General features: G+C 34.2%; 11 protein-coding genes and 1 non-coding gene across 12 annotated transcripts; 3 read left to right on the top strand and 9 right to left on the bottom strand.

The window, feature by feature from the left end:
- Window positions 1–194: 194 nt before the first annotated feature.
- On the bottom strand, window positions 195–502 carry RO3G_15922 (uncharacterized protein; the record flags this gene model as incomplete). Its single annotated transcript, XM_067670506.1, has 2 exons — window positions 195–216; window positions 357–502. The coding sequence occupies 2 exons, from the start codon at window positions 500–502 to the stop codon at window positions 195–197; spliced, it is 168 nt and encodes a 55-aa protein (XP_067526607.1).
- Window positions 503–3,729: 3,227 nt separating this feature from the next.
- On the bottom strand, window positions 3,730–3,991 carry RO3G_15921 (uncharacterized protein; the record flags this gene model as incomplete). The annotated part of the gene is made up of 2 exons (XM_067670505.1): window positions 3,730–3,869; window positions 3,979–3,991. The coding sequence occupies 2 exons, from the start codon at window positions 3,989–3,991 to the stop codon at window positions 3,730–3,732; spliced, it is 153 nt and encodes a 50-aa protein (XP_067526606.1).
- Window positions 3,992–5,517: 1,526 nt separating this feature from the next.
- RO3G_19204 lies at window positions 5,518–5,592 on the top strand. The gene has a single exon. It is a non-coding gene; the product is annotated as a tRNA-Pro (tRNA).
- Window positions 5,593–6,996: 1,404 nt separating this feature from the next.
- Window positions 6,997–7,269, bottom strand: RO3G_15920 (uncharacterized protein; the record flags this gene model as incomplete). Its single annotated transcript, XM_067670504.1, has 2 exons — window positions 6,997–7,116; window positions 7,192–7,269. 2 exons carry the CDS (start codon window positions 7,267–7,269, stop codon window positions 6,997–6,999), a joined length of 198 nt encoding a protein of 65 aa, XP_067526605.1.
- Window positions 7,270–8,137: 868 nt separating this feature from the next.
- Window positions 8,138–9,493, bottom strand: RO3G_15919 (uncharacterized protein; the record flags this gene model as incomplete). The annotated part of the gene is made up of 1 exon (XM_067670503.1): window positions 8,138–9,493. The coding sequence occupies one exon, from the start codon at window positions 9,491–9,493 to the stop codon at window positions 8,138–8,140; it is 1,356 nt and encodes a 451-aa protein (XP_067526604.1).
- Window positions 9,494–10,047: 554 nt separating this feature from the next.
- Window positions 10,048–10,329, bottom strand: RO3G_15918 (uncharacterized protein; the record flags this gene model as incomplete). Its single annotated transcript, XM_067670502.1, has 3 exons — window positions 10,048–10,164; window positions 10,221–10,244; window positions 10,300–10,329. 3 exons carry the CDS (start codon window positions 10,327–10,329, stop codon window positions 10,048–10,050), a joined length of 171 nt encoding a protein of 56 aa, XP_067526603.1.
- An 898-nt stretch (window positions 10,330–11,227) lies between these two features.
- Window positions 11,228–12,207, bottom strand: RO3G_15917 (uncharacterized protein; the record flags this gene model as incomplete). The annotated part of the gene is made up of 5 exons (XM_067670501.1): window positions 11,228–11,458; window positions 11,513–11,550; window positions 11,621–11,745; window positions 11,805–11,860; window positions 11,935–12,207. 5 exons carry the CDS (start codon window positions 12,205–12,207, stop codon window positions 11,228–11,230), a joined length of 723 nt encoding a protein of 240 aa, XP_067526602.1.
- Window positions 12,208–13,641: 1,434 nt separating this feature from the next.
- RO3G_15916 (uncharacterized protein) lies at window positions 13,642–15,992 on the bottom strand (the record flags this gene model as incomplete). Its single annotated transcript, XM_067670500.1, has 9 exons — window positions 13,642–13,865; window positions 13,914–14,034; window positions 14,091–14,259; window positions 14,311–14,395; window positions 14,446–15,133; window positions 15,189–15,414; window positions 15,467–15,603; window positions 15,661–15,744; window positions 15,795–15,992. The coding sequence occupies 9 exons, from the start codon at window positions 15,990–15,992 to the stop codon at window positions 13,642–13,644; spliced, it is 1,932 nt and encodes a 643-aa protein (XP_067526601.1).
- An 855-nt stretch (window positions 15,993–16,847) lies between these two features.
- On the top strand, window positions 16,848–17,238 carry RO3G_15915 (uncharacterized protein; the record flags this gene model as incomplete). Its single annotated transcript, XM_067670499.1, has 3 exons — window positions 16,848–16,964; window positions 17,023–17,130; window positions 17,188–17,238. The coding sequence occupies 3 exons, from the start codon at window positions 16,848–16,850 to the stop codon at window positions 17,236–17,238; spliced, it is 276 nt and encodes a 91-aa protein (XP_067526600.1).
- A 101-nt stretch (window positions 17,239–17,339) lies between these two features.
- Window positions 17,340–17,621, bottom strand: RO3G_15914 (40S ribosomal protein eS17; the record flags this gene model as incomplete). The annotated part of the gene is made up of 1 exon (XM_067670498.1): window positions 17,340–17,621. The coding sequence occupies one exon, from the start codon at window positions 17,619–17,621 to the stop codon at window positions 17,340–17,342; it is 282 nt and encodes a 93-aa protein (XP_067526599.1).
- A 604-nt stretch (window positions 17,622–18,225) lies between these two features.
- On the top strand, window positions 18,226–18,573 carry RO3G_15913 (uncharacterized protein; the record flags this gene model as incomplete). Its single annotated transcript, XM_067670497.1, has 1 exon — window positions 18,226–18,573. One exon carries the CDS (start codon window positions 18,226–18,228, stop codon window positions 18,571–18,573), a length of 348 nt encoding a protein of 115 aa, XP_067526598.1.
- Window positions 18,574–19,795: 1,222 nt separating this feature from the next.
- RO3G_15912 (uncharacterized protein) lies at window positions 19,796–22,381 on the bottom strand (the record flags this gene model as incomplete). Its single annotated transcript, XM_067670496.1, has 5 exons — window positions 19,796–19,800; window positions 19,959–21,658; window positions 21,819–22,005; window positions 22,130–22,306; window positions 22,360–22,381. 5 exons carry the CDS (start codon window positions 22,379–22,381, stop codon window positions 19,796–19,798), a joined length of 2,091 nt encoding a protein of 696 aa, XP_067526597.1.
- Window positions 22,382–22,389: the final 8 nt, after the last annotated feature.

Here is a 22,389-nt window from a genome sequence, read left to right as displayed (position 1 = left end):
TCCGGAATCAACGACCTTGCTATTTTGAGATAACTACTCAACTGGCTTTCGTAGCCTCTAAATTTCGCCGTTCTCTATTTTAGAAAGAAAATATACTCACTCATCATTGACAAGCAACAAAAAGTACAGAAAGGCATGTGAGGATCAATTTATTAAAAAAAAAAAAAAGAAAAAGAAAAAATCAAGCAACTTATTTAAAAACATGCCATTGAAGCACTATATGTGAAAATTAAAAATACAAAGGATGTCTGCTTACTGTTTCCTTGCTATAGATATTATAATATTTCTTATTATCAAGCTTAAACCATCCATACTTGTCAGCCGCACCTTCTTCAACCTTCTCTTGCTCTGGTTACTCTGCCAACGTATTTGTCTCATCGGTGAATATTGGAGTTGGAGGAGGAGGGCCAAAGCACAGGAGTGGCACTGCTGAGATTTGGTCTCGAGGAGGAGTATACCAGGTACAGCGAAGCCAGATAAGCTTATCATTGATAACAGGCATTTTTTGTCGATTAAAAGAGACTTCTGCAGTGTGTCTTCTTCCTTGCTTTGATTATTTTGTCTGCAACTAATTGAACCTCTTTTTTCATTGTCATTAGTTGGGTTAAGGCTTCTGGTAGGCTAAAAAGATCATCAAATCTATGCGGTATGCTAAATGTATATCTATGTTTTGTAACGTACAAACCATTGACAGCAAGATGCATGGTGGAGAGAGCACAGGAGAAGCCAGTTATTTGTATCATATACGACATGGCTTCATCATTCGTGTTTTTTAGATTGTTGACTAATCCGTCAATTGTATCTTTACACTCTCGAAGCAGCTTTGCATTATCTTTGATTGCTTTGTTGTCGTCGCTCTTCTTGGCGCATTCGACAACAGCAACATCAATTTCTTCTTCTTCTATTTCTACTACAAGCCTTATATCAATCTTGAACCCGTGTACTGACTTTGCCTGGGGGTATTGTTCCTTCTTGCTTTCAGTAGAATATGCATTTTCACCTTCGCCAGTGATAACATATACTATGCCATTAGGTAGGAAGAGCTGCTCAAATATAGAAGACCAAATTAAACGCAAGTACTCGTTTTCTCGGATAATCTTTTCATTACAATGCAGTAGATAACTATGACTGTCCATGATTTTGAGAATATGCTTTATGATCTTATAAATTGTTGCTTTTATTTTACCTGACTTGCTGTACTTCTGCTTCAACTTATCTAAGTATTCAACAACACGTTCATAATCATTTGAGAGGTTCAATGAATTCTGCACAATATTAATTGTATTGCAAATATCGTCGCCAAGTACATATAGTTTGATTCCAAGTTTTCTTTCAAAATAAGCGTTGATATAATCCCATTAATCTGCAGTAAAGGTTGATCTTTGCCAGCCAAAATACTGGTCTGTCAGATCGAGGACTGAGGAGAAGCCAGCAGATATGATTTTTATTTGCCTCGATGTGAGGTCTCCAGGATCCAAAGCAAACGTCTCGTGGCACTTTACAGCCTTTCTTTTTATGATTGTTGCCAAAGAGATATCCGAATCAGGCACAGTAATACCATCATACTCGATTTGCTCAACTTCTTTATCAATGTCTTTTTTTTCTTTGAGGGCTTGGAGGAGGAGGAGAAACTACAGTAGCCGCTCTATTTAAGGGTATTTTCTATTTATGGATGTATTTCTAAAGAACGGCATAGGTCCCCAGCATAAATACCACTATACCACTATTTTATTTAAGGGTGCAAACCAAATATTTTTACCACTAAATAGAAAAATTTTTATAAGTAATAGTTTTTTGGAGTACTCCAACAATAAATTTTTTACTTTGTAAAATAAGATCAACCTGTTTACTCTTTTGAATTATTTAATTCAGCCAATCTCATCCGAATTCGGCGATGTAATTTACGATTAAGATCGTCCAAAGGAACTTCGTACATGAGAATAGCTTCATAGGCTTATCTCAACCGTTTTTTATACTCTACTATATCGACACACTGCTTATCTTGCTCTGTATTATCATTTTCTTACATTTCATCTACGCTGCATTCTGCTGTTTCTTCATCATTAGTAGTGCTTGTTGTATAACATACTATCATCTAGCTTTCATCTGCTTCAAGGTTCAACTGGCTAACATCAGTAACTTTGTTGCCAAAGTTCCTGGGGAGATCTGGGAGCACTCCATTTATTGTTTCTGGTTTTACTTCAAGACATGCATTAGCTAGAGAAAACATAGCCTGAGCTTGATCCATTTTGTAAACATTCGGATTATCCAACTTTTTACTGATATACAGACACAAAGCACGGTCGTACTGCTGGGCTCGGAAATATGCCTTAAAGTTGGCAATAATTCCTGTGTATACAAAATATTAATGAGAAAACTGTAAAACAAAAAGACATATTATATAGCATTTTGTCAACAAATAATAGGGTACCTGCATCAAGAACATGTAGCTTGCTAGTCGTGTTTGCTAGGAGAAATATAAATTTGATATTGTTGAGCGGAATTCTTATTTTATGAACGGATGCATTATCCAAAAGAAGAGCAATTTTTCGATTCTTCTTCCAAAGGCAACATTTAACTTTTTCACATATGTTGTCATCCAAGCATTAGTAGAATAATGATATTCAACTTCATGTTTTTTTTTCCAACTGCAGTCATGGATAACAAATTAGCTCTTGCTTTAAAACATTGGGGCTCTTGTCTTGTGCGATAATAATTGATTGCTGGTAATATAAGCCTGTTTCATCAAAGCTCATGATATCTGTAGGATCATATGGCCCAAGGAGTTCTGCTATCTTCCTCAATTCGTTCTGAATGTTTTCAGAAGTGATGTCTACCGAGGCACTTTCACTATGCATTGGCTTGTATTTTACTCCAATTCGCTTAAAAAGTTTGGAGAGCCATCCAGAAGAAAATGAAATTTCATTTTCAGGGATTCTATACTTTACTCAAGCAACATGTCTTACATATCGAAAGATTGAGTCTCGACTGACTGGCAGATTGTTATTGTTCATGTCTGCAACGAACTTTACTACTTCATCATCAAGTTGAGGATAGTGTGTTGTTTTTAGACTTTTGCCATTATTGACAACATTACCCATTCACCTAATTCTGTTTTATTAAGCTGGCCAGTAGCATTTTGATCTAAAAACTCAATTTTTTGAGAAAGAAAGGCGTACAGGTTTATTATTAGACATTTTTTATAGATAGAACCTAAACAAAGAAAATAACTTTATTATGTGATATATTTATTCCCATCAAAATTATTTTGAGTCTACGGCTCGTATATTATCCTTCCAGCAACTTTGATCAAGTCTTAAGCAAGTTTTGATTTGTTAATGGCCTTACACAATTACCAAAACTATACCAACCGACAGTGGCCTATGTGGAAACATGTTGTACAAACATGTCTATAATGTAGCTACAATACATATTAAGTGTGTTCAATTTTTTAACAGCTACGAATTTCGATTTAAGGGTAGATATTCCAAAAATTTTGGCCACCCTTAAATAGAGCGGCTACTGTAGCCTGTTTCCTTTTGTGGGTAGACCTGTTAATTGCCTTTTCTTCAAGGATGGCTTGGGTCTTCCTGACATACGATTTGTGGTCAAGCGAAGTTATCTTTAAACTTGAAGAGTGCTTCTCCCAGAATGTGGAGATTACATAATTCTTCTTTTTTATGAGACTTATCATTGTAGTCGTCTTGTTATTTACTTCAGATACATGAATTAAAGCTGCTTGACAAGTTCCAAATCTTTCATGATATTTGTTGTCGCTATCTTCCTATCTATTGTCGGTTCTTCCTCCACCAGTTTCATGTAGTGGCCAATGACACTCCAGTCGTTGATAGTCTGGTTTACCTGATATGCTATATAGTTTATGTTAGAACGTGTGCTATTTCTTTTCTTCTTCTTCTCCCTGGGCCTTACTAGATAAATTGAGCTTGTCTTCGACACTCTTCCAAGTAATCTCTTTACTGATGTTAGCCATAGTTGCGTGTATGTATAAACTTGAATGAGGAAGGCAAAGATAAAGAGTATTTTATTCACAAAAAAATCAAGGTTTTAATTAATCAAGATTAATTCAATGGTTTTATTTAATAATAGATGTCTGGAGTTTATATATTTTCACAGTGTAGATGTTAATACAGTGTTTAAGCACTTGCTCCTCATTCACCAGTCTATTTTAATTGGTGTACATACATATTAGTAAGTCTATATATCCATATAGCCACACTATTAATCGTTAATAATGCCTGATTGCTATACAATGATTATCTTTGGAGCACAACAATTGTTATCTTTATCATTACCTTACCAGTGTTCTGTTCATTATCTGCCCTTAGGGCATATTCCTTAATTGCAAACAAAACCCTTAATTTAATAAGATGGATTATAATTCACATTCCTCATAATAGTATAAATATCCACTTATTTTATTAATAAAAACATCAGCCAACTATCAAGTATTATTCTCTTTATTAGACTGTCCATCTATTTCTATATTTACTTATTTTTGGCTCGTTCTTATTTATCAACTTATTTATCCAGAGAATAAAAGGAATAAGAGAGGGCAAGGCTCGATAAAGAGATTGTTTTTATTTAATAAGAAAATGATACTCTATTTATACTTTTCATACACCGATAATATTTCATGTCATGGATTAATAATTAATGAATATGATATAACTGACGACAAATAGGTAGGAGTTACGTGTTCTTCCATTGTTATATTTGCCATCATAAGCACTTATTCATAGAATACTCGTTATATGATTGACTGCGATTGATTGTGATTTAGTCCCTGGATTTAATATAATTTAACCGTGCAGATACGCAGCATTTTATCCTTAATGAAGATTATCCGAATTAACCTGTAGCCTATCTATTGAATATATTTTACATGTAGCTTATTAATACTGTTTTCATATCGAGTTATGAATGATGGATACATCATGAACTATTGTAAGTCCTAATTGCAGTTTACAACTTCAAGCCCTTAACGCTACCCTCTCTTGTCCTCTTTTAGCTGTCTATCTAAGCTTCTTAGTTCCTATCTGGTTCTTTCTTTCTCTCTCTCTTTCTCTCCTCTCTGGCTTGACAAAACAACACATTGCAACCAGAGCATAGCGGAGATTGTAGCCCATCAAACTCAAAAGAATAATTGAAGCTATCTGTTTGCAATTCTCTATGCTAATATCCTTCATATTGCTATAACTTGCTATTCATATACTTGCATCACTCTTAACCATTATATTCTTTGATAAAAAAAAAAGGAAAACACAGTATGTGTGAGTAATTCTAAACACCGTTCATCTTTATCTTCAAAATAAATAACTTTTTTGGAATTATTCGTTCCCTATATTTGCGCACAAACTAAGAACTGTTCTTTTCAACTATTAGGGGCGTTAACCAGGTACTGGAGCGTAGAAACGAGGGGAAAAAAGCGGGAAAAGAGAAATATGTCACGTGATTAAAGCAGCAGGCGTTTTTTATTAAAGGTCAAAATATAACGAAGGTCCTGTGGTGTAATGGTTAAACACTGCATTTGGGCAACTACTTGTATTCCGAGTTCGAATCTCGGCAGGACCGTTCCTTTTTTCTACTTTTGAATGTATCCCGCCTTTCATTCTACTTTTGGTATGTTACATCGTACTTCTTTTGGCTATTCAGATGCAATCTAGCAACCGCAGTCTTCAACACATATTCAAACTAATAGAATCACTACCGCAGCACATAAAAATAATACACATACTCCTCTATTTTGGTTAAATAAAAAAGGCCAATCTTTAACTAATCATTAATTACTGTATTTCATTTAAATTTCATAAAGAGAACTCTCTATGATCAACCGCAACAATTGTCGGAAATTAGACATAATTTAAAGTTTAGGGGCTGTGCCATCCAACTTGTTTTTATCTTACGTATATTGTGAGCTTTAATTTGTTAAATGGTTTTGATATTGGATATATTTTTAGTTATTAACTAGGCTTAGCTTTTTTTTTTTGATAAACTGCCTTAAATACTTTAATTTTGAGCTTAAAAGATGCTTTATGTAAGATGATTATAGCAAAGGTTATCTAGTTTTCATCTCATAGCTTTATATTAAATATATATTAATGCATAATATACTACAGATATAAATTTAAATACTAAATAAGTTGGGTATATATTTATATAGCGTATATTAAAAGACATATAATGTGTATTAAATCACCATGCACTCGCTTTTCAAATGTTTAATTATTTTTCTTTTTGCATGAATCAATTCATACTCTTTTAGTCGGATTTTGGTTATTGTTCCTTTTTTTTTTTTTGCTTTACTGAATCAACAAGGTCAAGATTAACAAACTTCCTCAAGAGATACTAGAGATAGTCTTTCAAAGCCTTAAGAAAAGTGAAGCTCTAAGGTGTAAGCTAGTATGTTTAGGTGATACTCTCTCGGTACACAATATTCATTTGATGAGCTTCTGATTACAGACGATCACCATCTTGAAAGCTTTTTGAATTTAAAAAGCAGTTTCAAAAAACATTTGTTAAATCCTAAAGATCATAACTGCAAATTAATATTTCAGAACTTATCTACGCATAGACTATCCAAGTACTATATCTTACATTATCATGACAATTTCACGATCTATGAGTTTTTTGCTACAATTATCTGATTTATATGGAGAACCCACAAGCATCAGTTCTTTTAACAGACTCCTCTCTTAGATGAAATTACCATCCACCAAATCCAGAAAGAACTAGTGAATCTATCTGCTTGCAATTCTCTATGCCAATATCTTTTATACTGCTATAATTCACTGTTTATACGTTTAAACATTTATTTTATTTACAAATAATATTAAATACCAACTGGGCGCACAATAATTTGGTTTTCATCGATTTCGCCCGGGTCAGACCAAGAAATGAATGGAAGCTAAAAACCCCTTATAGGATCAAGGGTAAAAATTTTAGGGAGGAGAGAAACGGTGGCAAGTGTAAGAGACATTAATGAGAGAAAATGGGAAGCCAATCAAGGAATCTTTGTCCAAGATGAGGTGGCGGAGAAGGCGGAACTTTTTCTTGGAATGAAGTAGAGGATGCTTTCTTTCTCATATGCATTTGATTCTACATACCCTTAGTCCAATCTAGTCAATGCAGACGTAAGAGGATTTTTTAACACAGCTTCAATATGTAAATTACATTTGAGAACAAACGCATATGAGCTAAGCTATTGTGATCTTGTTGTGTATTGACATCAGCACTGGTAGAGAGTCTCATTTTATCTGAGACAGCAACAGTAAAGTTATGCAATCATTAATTAACTGGTTGCAATGAAAAGTCTAATGCTTTTTAATCAATTTATGAATCATTCTGTTATGTATAGGACTAGTTGATTGCAAAAAAAAAGAAAAAAAGAATAGAAAGTCTTGAGAATATGTCTGTTGATTTAACAGTTATTACAGAGATTTAGCTATTCCTTTTCGCTTAATCTTTTACTTTCTGTTTGCCTTACTCTTTAATCCAAAGACAATATAGAAGGCCGACTCAATACACTGTACTATTGGGGGTTCAGCTTTTTCGACTTTAAAATGAGGTATAGCTAAAGAGAAAAAACACATAAAAAATCCCTATCAGTATTTGGTTATGAACTGCTGTAAAAAGGGAGGTAGAAATAAGCTTTTCACTCACTGATACTAAATTACTTGTCCATAGAATTACAAAAAGCAACCATCTGTTTCTTTTCTTCTCGTTTTTTTCTTATAATAATAATGAACACATTTCGTTCACGCCCTCAGTACACTTTCTCTTATCTGCCTTCCTATCAACAAGTCTTGATGGAGCCTCCACCACCTGTTTATGTAAAGGCTTCTTCAAAACGACTTAAATGTTACGGACGGCCCTATATATCCGATGAAGACCAGCGCAGATGGTATCATGAAAGACAGCAAGAGCGTCTTTTATATGAAGAGGAAGAACTTACACCAAATCCTCGATACTATTTAAAAGCTACTTTATGGATAGTTCTTGTTGTATGTTGCTTATTCCTTTTAGACAAGTATCTTCGTTCCGAATATAAAAGGTTTTGAATCCTTTATTTTATAATAATAAAAAAAAAACATTACCGCAAATGAATTTGCATTTCATGCTACATAATATTGCAACCTGCTATAGCTGCTGTTGTGCTTATAGGATCTGCTCCTCCAAACCCTGCAGACATAAAATTAGCAGCAGTTCCTACAGGATCCACACCAGAATTCATAAATGTGTTTGCCATTGTGTTTAATGTGTCATTTCCGAATTGTCCATTCAAAGTGTTTAAAATGTCCGAGGTTGGATCATATCCAAACTGGGACGGATCGAATGACGTTTGCTGACTCATATAGCTGGTAGGGTCGATGTTATAGTCTGACGCATTGAATTGGAAACCATTACTACCTGTACTATCTGAGGGTGAGTAATTACTAAAAGTAGGGGATGCTGTATCACTCGAACTACTCATGCTGCCCATATCAAACTGATGGTGCTGCTGCTGCTGCTGTAAGTGTTGTGCTTGTTGTTGTATTTGCTGTAAAAATTGTTGATTCTGCTGTTGCTGTTGTTTTATTATGTTTTGCCAATAGTCATCGCTACCAAACTGGTTCAAGTATGATTGATTCTGTTGAAATTGCTGCTGCTGCTGCTGCTGCTGCTGCTGATGCTGTGTGTAGGAGCTTTGATTATACGGAGAAGAGCTATTATAAAATGAAGGCTGTGGCATACCTTGGAAGCTGGCTGGACGATGACTTGGTTGATAGGGATGATTTACGTTATGAGTATGGGAATTAAAAGGTGGTATTGTGGAAGCTCGTTTATTCTGTGGTCTTTGGTGTTGCTGATGCTGCTTCATCTTCTGTTGCTGTTCTTTAATATGACTTGTTTCAATCTTTTTTACATAGTTTGTCAAAAGTTCATTTTGTTCCACCAGTGAATAATTCACAAATTTATTTGTCACCAACATGACATCGTTATCTGGTACTTTAACACCTGCTCCTTGTTCATAGCTCATTAAGAGCGTCCTTCGAAAACTGGCATTTTCTGCTATTTTAAAGTAGGTATCCGTTGACAAAAGATTGAAAACGATTGCATATCGTGCATTAGGTGTATAAAGATACTTTTTGATGACTCTCATCATTTGAAGATCGGCACTTTGGATACTTTCCAAATTTAAGGTGACAATGAAGCAAATGATATAGGGAGCAGCCAAAAAATTTAACTGTCGAATGAGATCACTCACATTTTGTTTCGTCGTATTTTCATTTACTGAATCATATAGACGATGGGCATCTGTAATATGATAAATCCCGCTATCCGTTGTCAATTCAACTATCCTTGCCTGTTGTCGGTGTGGGCCAAACGTGAAGGCGTGTACGGTTCTTGTGCTAAATGCTTGTGATAAAGTGGATTTACCAACCCCAGCATTACCAACCAATATTATATTAACCTTTGGCTTTGGACAGCTCATGTTAAAAAAGAAAAGTAGAGAGAAAAAAGAGATGAAGTCCTGTATAAAAAAAAGAGGCGCAAGATGAAATATCAATTTATTCTTTGCGTAACAGAGAGCATGGGATCATTTTAAGAATATAAAAAAGGTATTTTTTGTTTTAGGTTTCTCCTTTACTGATTCATTATCAACTCTTCCTTTCTTTTAATAACAAGGCTTTAAAAGAGTGTACAGAACAAGGCATTATATAACAAAACATATCGTCAGTCGGAGAGGTATAATATGTTACTTTGATTGCTGTTTTAAGTAGTTTTTGTTTTCCCTGGAATACAATTCTGACTTTGATTTATCAGTCAAATGGTAGGAAATTCGATCGCCCATTTTTCAGGAGCAGGAACTTGAAACAAATAAGCAGATAAAAAAGAAATACGTATTATGCAAGCAAATCATCTTTATAGCATCTCCTAGGACGCATTTTTATGTAACATAATAAAAGATATTATAATGATGTGAGTTTAATAATTTAATTACGTCTATTTAATTCAATCTGTGCTCTTCAAGAGTTCAATTTAATATTATACGTTTTTAGGTATAGGTTGAGTTTCAACTCCATAATGGTCAAGAGCCAGAGCTTCAATTTGCTCGACGACTTCACTGCCCAAAGCGTTGCGCTTACGTTGCATGTCTTTTGGCTATATTCAATGATTTTAAAAAAAAACCTTTTTTTTTTTTTTTTTTTAATACTTACATTCATTTTCATCCAAGGATGATCCTGTAAAAATGATTTAGTCCTTTACTAAAAATAAATACCAAAAAACTAAGCTTACCAATATCTCATCACATTTAATTCTTTTCATGGGATCTACTGTCAATAACCTTTTAATGAGTGCTATGGCTATAAATAAGTATTAGTCCCAACTACCATGGACAGATTTTTCTACATTTAACCTTGTGGAGAAATATCGTCCCAATAAGGTGACTGAAAACTATACATTCCCTGTAGAATTTGTTCTTTCATTGAGGGTCCTATTTCATCTAGTAGATATTAGCATAAAAGAAGAAATTCTAAATATTAGTGTTTACCGCCAAAAGGAGGGTATCCGCATAAACAAATGAAAAGTGTGACGCCCAAACTCCACAGATCGCATTCCACTCCATAAGAACGCGTCTCAGTTGGTCTCAGTATTTCAGGAGCAACTTTTTTAAAAGAGGTTAATGAATATCATAATACACTTTTTATGCAACAACTACCATAGTTTGGAGTTCCACACTGGCTATCCAATCCTTTTCCTTTTGGTAAAATCTTTGCTAATCCAAAATCAGAAATTTTGACATGCAGTTTCTCTCTACTCGCCAATAAAACTATAGCAAATTTTGTTCTTAAAAAATAGGCAAGTAAGGAAGTAGAAATGTATCTTACTATTTTCTGGTTTTAAATCTCTATGAGCAATGCCATTGTTATGAATCCACTATAAAACTGAATTATATCCTGCTATTTTATATTTCTTTTTGTATATCCAACCTGAATCGCTTTGAATAATTGCCAAAATATAAACCGTGTTTCATCTTCTGTTAATTTATGTTTGTCTGTAACAAAGTTGAACAGATCACCGTCACGAACACTACAGAGTTTTGTTAAAGGTGTTGTTTATAATTATGTATCAACAATAAATTTACTATTCTAATACTATAAACATTTGCTTGTGTTCATTATATATTCTATCGATCCCTACAATACCAGGCTTTTATACTATATTAGAAACCTATCTTTTCAGCTTGTTCAATTCTTACATGACGCTGCATGGACATCATGACAACTATTTCATCAATTACTGATTTTAATAACCTTGGTCTACCAACAAGCCTTGACTTATCAATGATTTTAATGGCCACAATTTTGCCATCCTTTTTCGGTTTGGCGCAAAATACAGAAGCAAAATTTCCTCTTCCGAGAAAGCCTTGTATGTCATAATCATCCTGACATATCTAATATAAAGAAAGATAAGTCATTATGTTTTCTTTGTAGGAATCTTCTATTACATTTGCGTTATAAACACTTGGGAATAAGATGCGGTAAACTATACATGATGTGTTGAATTAAAACGCGTTTCTAAATTAATTTTTTTTTATAAAAAAAAAAAAGCTTACATGAGTGCCGTATATCATTATCTTTCAAGTGTTCATACATGATTAATTGAATGATATCGCCTGATCTTAAAAGACGACGTTGATTTGTCCCCACCAGTTCCTTATTCACATATGTTCCATTCGAACTAGATAAGACATGCAAAATAAAGCTTATATTTTAATTGATGAGTTTTATTAAACTTACCTTAAGTCCTGAATAAATATTCTAATACCTTTTGCTTTTGCATTGGCACCTGTTTCCTTAAGTAAAATTGTTAGATAGGCGATTGCGGACTTTATATTGTATACCATGTATATCAAACAGTGTTTTTTACTAATCTTTTCTTGGTCAAAGCTATATCGAAAGTTAAGAAAGAAAGAGCATTTGATTTAAGCTCATACCAAATGTCACAATCTGATCTTCTTCCTAATAAATATCCTTTTCTTTCATGTTCTTCTGATTTTTTGACTAAATATTTTGATTCATATTTTGGCGTTAGACTTTGTAGATAGGCCCAAGCCTCTAAGTGACTTTCCCAGTCAGGAGCAATGGGCTTAAATGTCTCTGATACTTGTTGTGTAGCTGAATATTGACTTGAGTCTTTCATTGCTTATAAAAAAAAAAGGGGGGGGGGAATGTATTTTATTAAAAGGGGGGAGAAAGAAAAAAGTGAAAAAAATTGATTTTTTTTGACAACAAATCTTCATTGGCGTTCGTGTAATGCAGTCACATTAAACTGTATTTTGGTTTTTAAAAAAAAATCAAGAGTAAAGAACAAAACAAAGGAGTATGATTCCTCTTATTAACAATGAAGACTCTTGTGGAACATCTTGTTTACTTGTATTCCGCAAAAAAAAATGAGTTTTTTTTTTGTATAGCGTTTGGACTATTTACACCTCCGCAAGCATTGTTACCCCTCTTCTTTTAATGATTTGAAAAAGCTCTCTTTCTTTACGTCAAGCATTGAATGTTTACATACAATTTATCTTTCAGGCTTTCTCTTTTTCATTTTTTTTTTTGCTGGTAACAAAAATTACTCATCTTTTGAGAAATCTATTTGGGATTTTTTTCGGCAAATCTCAATTTTTCCTTCAATAATTTAAAATACCGCGTTCAACAATCATGAATGGTATGCGTGAGTTGATCCCTTTCAATTACTTGATAAAATCTTTATTATTATTCTTGTTTTAATAGTGTTATAGTAGTCCGATTTGTAATTGGCTATATTGTACCTCACAATCATCAAGTTCAATGCATTTTTAAATTCTTTTTTATCTGTACTTGATTTTATGTGGTTAAGTATTATTTATAATTTGCTTAAACAATATATCAAAAAAGAAAAGCTAAAATATCAACATATAGCATTTTGTCACTGATTCCCATCACAGTGTATTGAAATTAGAGCGCATATGTATTTATCTCGGTCAAAAGTTAAGGAATTTAAAGAATGCCATATCAAAGACATTTTATTTTTTAAAAAAAAATAATGATATACTAAGGGAAAACTGTTGTATTTAAAAGGGTAGTCAAAATGTGACATTCGTTAGGGTACTTCTTGAGATTAGTAATGTTTCATCAAATTATTCAGGGGCATTTTGTCACTGGTATTGATGAAAATTTCATCTTTAAAAGTTCATAACATTCACTAATCTTTTTTTTCAAATTTATTAAAGTAATTTTAAATGTGATAATCAAACAGTAGTGATTATCATACACAAGACATATTTACCCTAAAAATAAAAAGTTAATAACAAGTATGATTTTAATAATGGAAAAAAGAAAAAGGGCTCAGTGTAACTATGACTAAATAATAAAACTAACAGTACGCCCGGTCCACCAGAACGGTTGACCTGAATATAAGCGTTATAGTACATTGGGATAAAGCTATCATCATCACCCTTTTTTTTTTCTCCCATAAAATATGAAATACTTACTTTTTTTTTACAACAAAAAGAGAGAGAGTAAAAATAAAAATAAAAAGAATAGTAAATGATTCTTGTTTTATCTTGTAAAAAAAAAAAAAATTATTTTTTGTGACCATTTAAATTTTCAAAGCGAGCTCCTTGTCAATGTCTATTAACCTCAATTTTAATTCATCTACTTGCTTTAACTTTTCTTGTAAAGTAGCCAATTCCTTTTCAACAGACTGCAATTGTTCTTTGGTACCAATAGTTTCCCATTCCCATTCACCATTATTCCCTGTAAGACGTAATAAGAAGGTATGGTATTTAAATAATGCAGGACGGTGTGATATAGTGATGAGTGCTATTATTTAATTAGTATGCCATTGGTATGCGTATTTCATTATCTTACTAATGCCCATATCTTTAGCATGAGAGTACATGAGCCCTTCTACATCGGTAGATACAGCACTTGTACATTCATCTAATACTGCGAATTTAGGGTGATGATAGAATAGACGAGCCATACCAATCTTTTCTAAACATGTTAATCTTTTTTCTTTCTTATTTTTCCATTAGACTACTTTACTCTTTGCTTTTCACCACCAGAGAAAACATCTTTCCATTCTTTCACTGTTTCCCAGCCACCTTCTCTATCTGGAATGTAAGCTAAATGAACAATCTTGAGGATATCCATCAATTCATCCTCCGTACGACCTGCTTGGATCATGTCGCTCTTTGTATGAGGATAGATGACTCTAGAGAAGAAAATAAGTCACTGATTGAGTCTATCTTCTTTGTTTTCTTACTGATCACGCAATGTACCAAGACTTAAATAAGGTCTTTGTGGAATGTAAAATATATCACGATCAACAGGTCTGGTTAATGTACCCTCTACACAAAAAGATAAATAACCCACTTAAAAATACATAAATCTGCAATACCAAACACGGGCCATAAAGAAGCAATGACTCTAGCGACCGCTGTCTTTCCTACACCATTGGGACCCGTGATCAACAAATGCTCTCCTGGATTGACCTTGACGTTCAAATCACTAACAAGCACTTCACCCACACGTCCGGGAGCGGGTGTCACAATCGGAACATGGTCAAATTGGATGCGATGATCATAGGCAACCTGACCTTGAATACGTGAAAGCGAGTATTTCTGATCAGGGGAATCGTATTGATCATCGCGAAGGGCATGAAGAACAGAGAGTAGATTATAGACACGAGAGGTATAACCTGCCAATTCTGCTAATTCCTTATAAGAATACATCATACGACCACCAGCATCAGCCAAGGATAACATCAATCGTTTGTTGGTAATGAACCCTTTAGTTCTTGATCCAACAGGATCGTCATCTCCTCCTGCAGAAACAGTATTGCTGACAAGATGTGGTGTAAAGACAGGGATGGCACACATGAATAGACCAAATGCACTCCATGCATATTTGATTAAAAAGTCTTCAAACATGTTGTATCCTATACGTATTTTATAAATTGAATTGATATGCTTAATTAATTTAAGGTAAGTCTTGTTTAAGATTGAATGTTCCAAGTCAGCACCATTATAAAAAGCAATCTCTTCGGCATTGGTGATTAAACGAGTATGAGCCGCGCGGAAATCACCCTGAAGGAAATAAGGTATAAAAAGAAAGATACAGTCATCATCATCACATACTTACTTCCAATTTGGCTTCAATCGCAGCCAGTTTACCAAAGGATGGAGTAACTGCACGCAATAACCTTGCGGTAATTATATAATTCACAGTGAGACCAACAAATCCAGTGAAGCCAATAGATTTTGTGAGTTGATAATTGAAAATGATAGTATCGAGAATAGGTTTAGCGAGATTGGAATAAAGAGAAGATAATGTCTCGCAAAATTTAGCTACATCTGTAGTAATAAACCTATATACAATAATCAGTCATCCATCTTGTTCATCTGTCGAATATACTTTACTGGTCTGCACCTTGAATTCGATTATCAAGATTGAGTACTTTATAAAATGTCTTTTCTTTATCAAGATAAAGGTTATGAATATAATTTGTTAACCTTGTTCTAAATCCAATTGATAACTTGGATTGTAAATATCGAATCTAAAAAAATAAAAAGAATGAGTACAGTATAAAATCATCCCTATTTTAAATGATTACCATGCTGTTGGTATAAGTAGCAGGTATAGCAATAGCAAACCAATAGATGAGACCCGTTAAAAACCTCTTGCCGTGTCCATTGACCTATTATGCTACTAGTTAATATACCTGATATATCAGCTTATTTTACTTACCAAATCTTTTACAATTCTACCATCCAATCTAGCGACGACAACACTTAGATATGTTCTCAAGACTAAGAATATAGAGTGTAAAATGAGCAATAAGACTTCCTTTGTGTACCAATTTGGAAATAATATAGTTGCTATGGATTCCAGTTGTTGTAAGAATTGTTTATTCACTCCCAATTTTTGTTGTTGTTGTCTGTCCATCACTGGAAATAAATCATCCTTTGTTTTCTTTTCTCGCTTTATATCAACATAATGCCTTTTTATTTCATATAAACTTATGATGATTATAGTCAATAAACTTGTACTGAGAACTTTGTTTTTTCTAAACCATGAAAGACTGTCAAGTGGTTTAGAAAACGTATGCATATTGTATAAAGAAAAGAGAAAGAGAGAAAAAAGGAGAAAAAACAAATAAATAATTTTTTATTTTCACATGAAATTTTAACGCATGTGATAATATTGTCTTCTTAAAGCTGCATCTCAAACAATAGTTGATTTATTCCCATTTGAGAGTAAGCTTCTTTAAATGTGCACCCTTCTGCCTTGTCATGATCACAACTCTTTTTATAAAGAAATAAGGCCAAGAATTCCATCATAAGCTAACAAATATCAACTAATAATGTCATGACAGCTGAGTCAATACTTGTCAGTGAATAATATAATCAATAATATCAAGCCTACACCCTCCCCCACTATAATAGAAATTATGTGGTCGCAACATCAATATGTTTTTTTTTTTTTTTTTTTTTCAAAGAGCGGTTTAGATTTCTGTGTCTTTACTAACATTGCTCAGGAACCACCACAAATGTCGATAGCAACGGATTTGAATGCGAGAATGCAAGATGTTGTAACTCTTGCAAAAATGGTTACAAAACAATCGAGTCACTACTGTGACTATAACAGTGAACAAAATTACTCTTTGTTTATTATAAGCAACTAGAGTTCTTTAATGCTGCAAAATCTGGATTACCGTGCGCTCAGCTAAGTCTTAAATAAAAAAAATTTAGTCGTAACACACGTCTATTTTATATTTTCTTTCTTTTAATTATTATTAAGATGACACGAGCCACTGAAGCATTCATAGCTGGTGCTATTGCAATTATTATTTATTTTATTCTCTTTTTTGGTTTTGTACCTTTGCCTGAAATTGTTCAAGATAAAATTGTCCCTGTGGTAAGTATTTTGTTAATGAAAACCATCTTTTCTTATTCTTGACCAATTTATTTATTAGCTTCCTTGGTGGGTACTAATGACATTTGGTTGCTACTGTCTCAATAATATTGGCTATGCTTTATATACCTTCCGCGATTGTCCTGAAGCTTACCATGAACTGATGAGTGTAGGTCAAAGCAATAATGATTTATATGCTCATCTAAATGCATTTTCTCTAATTTAGGAAATACAACAAGCTAAATCAGATTTATCAGCTAAAGGCATTCAATTTTAACATTCTTTAGGAATGCAAATCTATGACACGCACATGTACACAAAATAAACACCCTTGTTTTACATTTTAAAAGACTTTAATTTTTTATAAAGAAAAATTACTTAAGCAGAGGCTTCAGCTTGAGCACGGGGAGCACGAGGACCACGGTTGTCACGACGACCACGACGGACATCAGCTTGAGCAGCAATGGGGTTAGTGACTTGAACACCAGGAAGGTTTTCAAAGTTGATAGCCTTCAAGAGCTCCTTAGTCTCAGGGTCAACTTCGATAGCAGAAGTGTCCAAAGCAGAGAATTCGGGAACGTAGTTGTCACGACGTTCACGTTCTTCTTCTTGCAACTTGAAGGAGATACCGCGGACGGGACCACGAGAGATACGCTTCATCAAGTGGGTGGTGAAACCAGCAATCTTGTTACGAAGACGCTTGGATTGAATGATGGTGACTTCGTCAAGGATCTTCTTGTTGACTTGGAAGTCGAGAGTGAGACGAGGATAGTACTTTTCAATGACAACACGAGAAGCCTTCTTGACAGTCTTGGTTCTACATTAAAAAAAAAAGTTAATTCCTTCCATCCACATCTATCCACGTATCATCCTCATTACCTAACACGACCCTATATACAATTCATCCGTTAATCAATCAATGTTCATATCCGTACGAGTGCATTAACTTACCATTGTGAATTAAATCTAAAAAGAGGAGGATTTATTCAATTGAAGTCTCTCCTTGTGCTTTCTACCTTCTCTCATGGAGCGATGCTTCAATATCAATTTCCGGACCGGACTTGGTGCATTGCGGAATCAGGATACACAATAGATCCAATTTGCATAAAAATAATACATGCATTGTTTATATATGTTTTCTATTTCTTTAATTTTATTCAAGATTCTATATAAATACAAATGAGCTGATCTACAATAAGAGACATGTGGGCTCTTGCACTATAGAAGAGCATTTACAGTAATCAAAGAGATAATAGTTATAACAATGAAACCAAAAGAAAAAGGAGCTGCCAATGTCGCAATCGAGATAGCTCGAATCTCAGGTGTTGTGCTAGCAATCATCGAAGCAGTGCTTGAGGAAGCAGAACGTGAAGTGGTAATAATTCGACTAGATGAATTAGAGGTGATTGATGGTGCGGCTGTAGACAAGATAGCTGAGGCAATAGATGAAGCGGTAGTAGATGGAGTGGTGATTGATGAAATGACAAGGCTGTCAAGAGGCGATGTAGTTATACTACTAGATATCGTATTAGAGGCTGCTGATGACGTCGAAGATAAGTGGATTGATAAAGTAGTATTCTTAGAAATCTCTACTGTTGTTCCAGAAGACTAATAAAACACAACCTTATGAGCTTTATATATATATATCGTAAGCTACATACACATGGTCTGGCTGTACAAACACAGTATGGTTTTCCAATGTTAAGGTTATCACAGTCCTTATTTAGAGTAATTAGTTCATAAGGGGTTCGTATTAAAGGAGTTTTTACCTGTTGAGCAGTGTGATGAAGGTCAGGATTCTGATTTTAGACAGTTAAAATCCTACAACTATTATGAATTTTTAGCTTACCATAGCATAAAAATCAGTCTCTGTGATTTGAAACTGGGTTGCTACTGATGCACAAGTGTCATTTACAGCAACTATTATAAATTGTATTAATTGATGTTGTTTGGCTCTTTTTGATATATTTACTGATGTGAGTTTGAAAACATCCATTAATAGACTCAGTAAAGACTTGATGTATTAAATTATAATAAATAGTTGCAAATAAAATAAATCTCATTGTAGTTTGAAAAAGAGAAAAAGACAAAAATAAAGAGAGTAAACGAGATTTTCGCTGATTTCTACTGTTGTACATTCCCTCGTGTATTTAAGATTTCAGTTACTCAAACAGGATTTTGCTTTTGACATGAGCAGTATAGAGTCAGATTTATTTTATTTCATTAAATGACATATAAATGAGTAAAAAAAGATTTCTTCTATTTGTTCATTGTGTGTGTGTATATGTGTGTGTGACTAAATAGAAAAGAGGTAACTAAGTTTTGCCTTGAGTTGTCATTCAGGAGGTGTAACGTTGTACTTGGTAACACAATTTTGTTTTGCCAATTGAGATAGTTTACTAACAATTCTCTTCTTCTAATCACCAATTAAAACTTATATTGGCATAATTAATACCGATACGAAAGATATTTGCACCTTACTTGAATTCTTAAATACCTTATTCTTGAGCTTGGACAAGAGTCTATCCTATAATTCTACTGCTAATTTGGAGCCTTCTGCAAGCACTATTTAATCAAAAGCTCATAGACCAAACTTGCTAGTATCTGTAAAAAATCCAGCGTTCATCTTTCAAGTGATAAACAGCTCCAAGCTCCTTACATGGTTTCATGATAGATACCGTGTTACCTTAAACTAACATGTTGTAGATGTTAACAGCCCAATAGCCAATATCTGTACTTGGTTTCAGGAACCAAATTTGATTATTTAGCCATAAAAGACTCACAATGATGCTCAATTCGATGAAATGCGTTTATAGAAACACCGAGTGTTTTCTTCACTCTAAAAGCATAAATATTTACTCTTTTTATTCATCACATCCTGCATTCTTTTCTCTAGTATTTCACGAGCTCTTTCCGCTTTGACTTTCCGTCTTGTTTCATCTTCCAGCTCCTTTTTCCTTTGCTCAATTTCAATTTGTGCCATTTCTAATTTTTTACTTGACAAGGCTTGCTGTTCTAATAAGCCATCGATCTCTTGCTGCTGCTGCTGAATCTTGATTTCAAGATGGGCTAAGCTATCCTCCCTGATGGAGATGGGCGTTTTGTTACGATCTGGTTCTGGGCTTGTAGGAGGTAAAGGGGGGATAGGTTGAGAGGGTGGATTGGATGGAGGAGGAAGTACACCTGTAGAAGACGGCCGTCTAACATCAACAGGAATCACCGTATCAAATGAATCCCTGTCTTTGCTGCGTGGATGGGAAGAAACTGAGCTTGCTCTTGCTGACCTTGGTCGACTGCAAAGTTCGACAGAATGTTGACTATTTCTTTGGCTGCTGATAGTACTTAGGGTTATAATATCTCTCTCTAATATTTGTATTTGCTGACGCTGTATTGCCATTTGCGACTCTGTATTTGCCATGACAGATTTAAGATTTGAGTTCTCCATAGAAAGTCGCTTGATGATCTCTTCTTGTTCGATCTTTTCTTGTATAACGGCTAAATTGGCGTCGCCATAAGTTGAGACAATACTGCAACCGCTGTTTCGTCTTGTCATATTTCTTTCGGTGCTGTCATTGAGTTGCTGATGTAGTAACCTGGTAGCTGATTGCAAGCAAGTGATGGTCTCTGTTTGCTGATCAATGACGGTCTTCATTGACTTGATCTCGTTTAACGCACGTTCATAACTTGTCTCAAATTCCTTTTTCTCTACTTGCTTTTGATCCATGATCCTCTCGAGCTCTCGTTCGAGTTTCTGAATCATACCCGAGGTATCTTGCTCTTTGAGAAGCTCTCGGCTGATGTTGAGTTCCTTTTGCAACTCGTCCTTTTCTTGTTCGAGGTTGGTACATTGAACTGTCTGCGATTCCAATGCTTGTTGTGTCTTTTCAGAAAGTTGCAAGTGCTGCTTCCACTGATGATAAAATCGATCTCTCTGTGACCTCAAGAGTTCAATTTGCTCAATATCCTCATTTCTGTTATTGTTGCCATTATGATCAAGCTTCTTGATGAGCTCCTGCTTTCTCCAATCAATCTTGATAAGCTCCAGCTCCTCCAGAGCCTTTTCTGTATGACGATCATTCTTAAGCAATCTTCCTTCGACAATAGAAAACATTTGTGTCAACTGATGTCGATCCAAACTCAAGTTATCCAAATCGCGAATGAGGTTTCTTAGTCCATCCTCAAGTTGAGCTCGGCGCCTCTCCGCTTCTTGCCAATTCTCCTCCAAGACACCAACCAACTCATCCTGTGCACACTGGACTGACATAAGATGTTCCACAAGATTTGTGTGCGCTTGATGTCTAACCACCAACTCTTGCTCAACATGTGCATTACGTTCTTTGGTGGTGATTAACTGGTTTTGAAGTTCTTCCACTTGTCGATTAAGATCCAGTATGTCGTCATCAGGAATAGTCAGATGTGTATAATTAGAAATGGACGAGAATGTTGAATGGTCCTTTGGATCGGGCTCTCCTAAAGAAGAAACAGGAGATGTTGATCTGTCATGGTAAAGTTCTTGTGTTGTCTTTAAAATTGTTTGGCGCAAAAAGCTGTCTACTTTTGACGATATCTTTTTCGAGTTGGATATGACTTCAAGCATATATTGTACCGAGTAAATGTCCTTAAGATGGCCAATAGAGACTAATAGTGTGGTTGCGGTTTCCTTTGGAAATATGTCATTTGGAAATGAGTTTGGTGGACTACCAGAGATATCTAATATGTTGAGTTGGTATTGTTTATTATCTTGTTTGATAAGAATAGAAAATAAAGAGATAGCCGATAGATTATGATGGGTTAAACCAAGCTTATGAAATCTATACTATGTAAGAACCACTGTTATACAACATGTATTATACTTACTTGATCAGATCATTGATGGTTGCTATTTCTGGTGCTTCATTATCAAGTATATTATGAATAGTATGATTTAATATGTCAATGTATTTTACGTGTATTTCAGATGTGCTGTCAAATAAATTAGATAAAGCCAAGATGAGTTTGGTTTTCAACAAATCATTCGCATCTAACGAAGGTTCCTTTTTTGGTACTTTAGTGTAACTAATATCAGAAGAAGGAGAAATTATGAACTCACATAAATAATAATGCTAGAGTTTTGCCCTGTTACAGAAACGAGGGTTAAGACAAGGGCAGTAATAAAACATGAAATATACCTTTTAATAATTCTCTTATAAATTTATCCATAAAATAACAACTGTCAGATGGATCCTCAAGTACATAATCAAACATATAAATTGGTACAGTTGGTAAAGAAGGTAAAATGACTTGTGTGTCATTTATTTTAACCACATTATTATCATTATTTGATGAAAGTGGTGATAAACGTAATCCTATTTTAATGATATATTAATAACAAAAGCTATAGCAATAATAAAAATATTACCAATTTGTAAATTATTTGTCATTTTATGTA

This window comes from Rhizopus delemar, genomic scaffold (genome assembly GCF_000149305.1).
Source record: "Rhizopus delemar RA 99-880 supercont3.18 genomic scaffold, whole genome shotgun sequence".
NCBI lineage: Eukaryota > Fungi > Mucoromycota > Mucoromycetes > Mucorales > Rhizopodaceae > Rhizopus > Rhizopus delemar.
The sequence above is the reverse complement of the archived record's forward strand: the minus strand, read 5'-3'. Positions and strand labels throughout refer to the sequence as shown.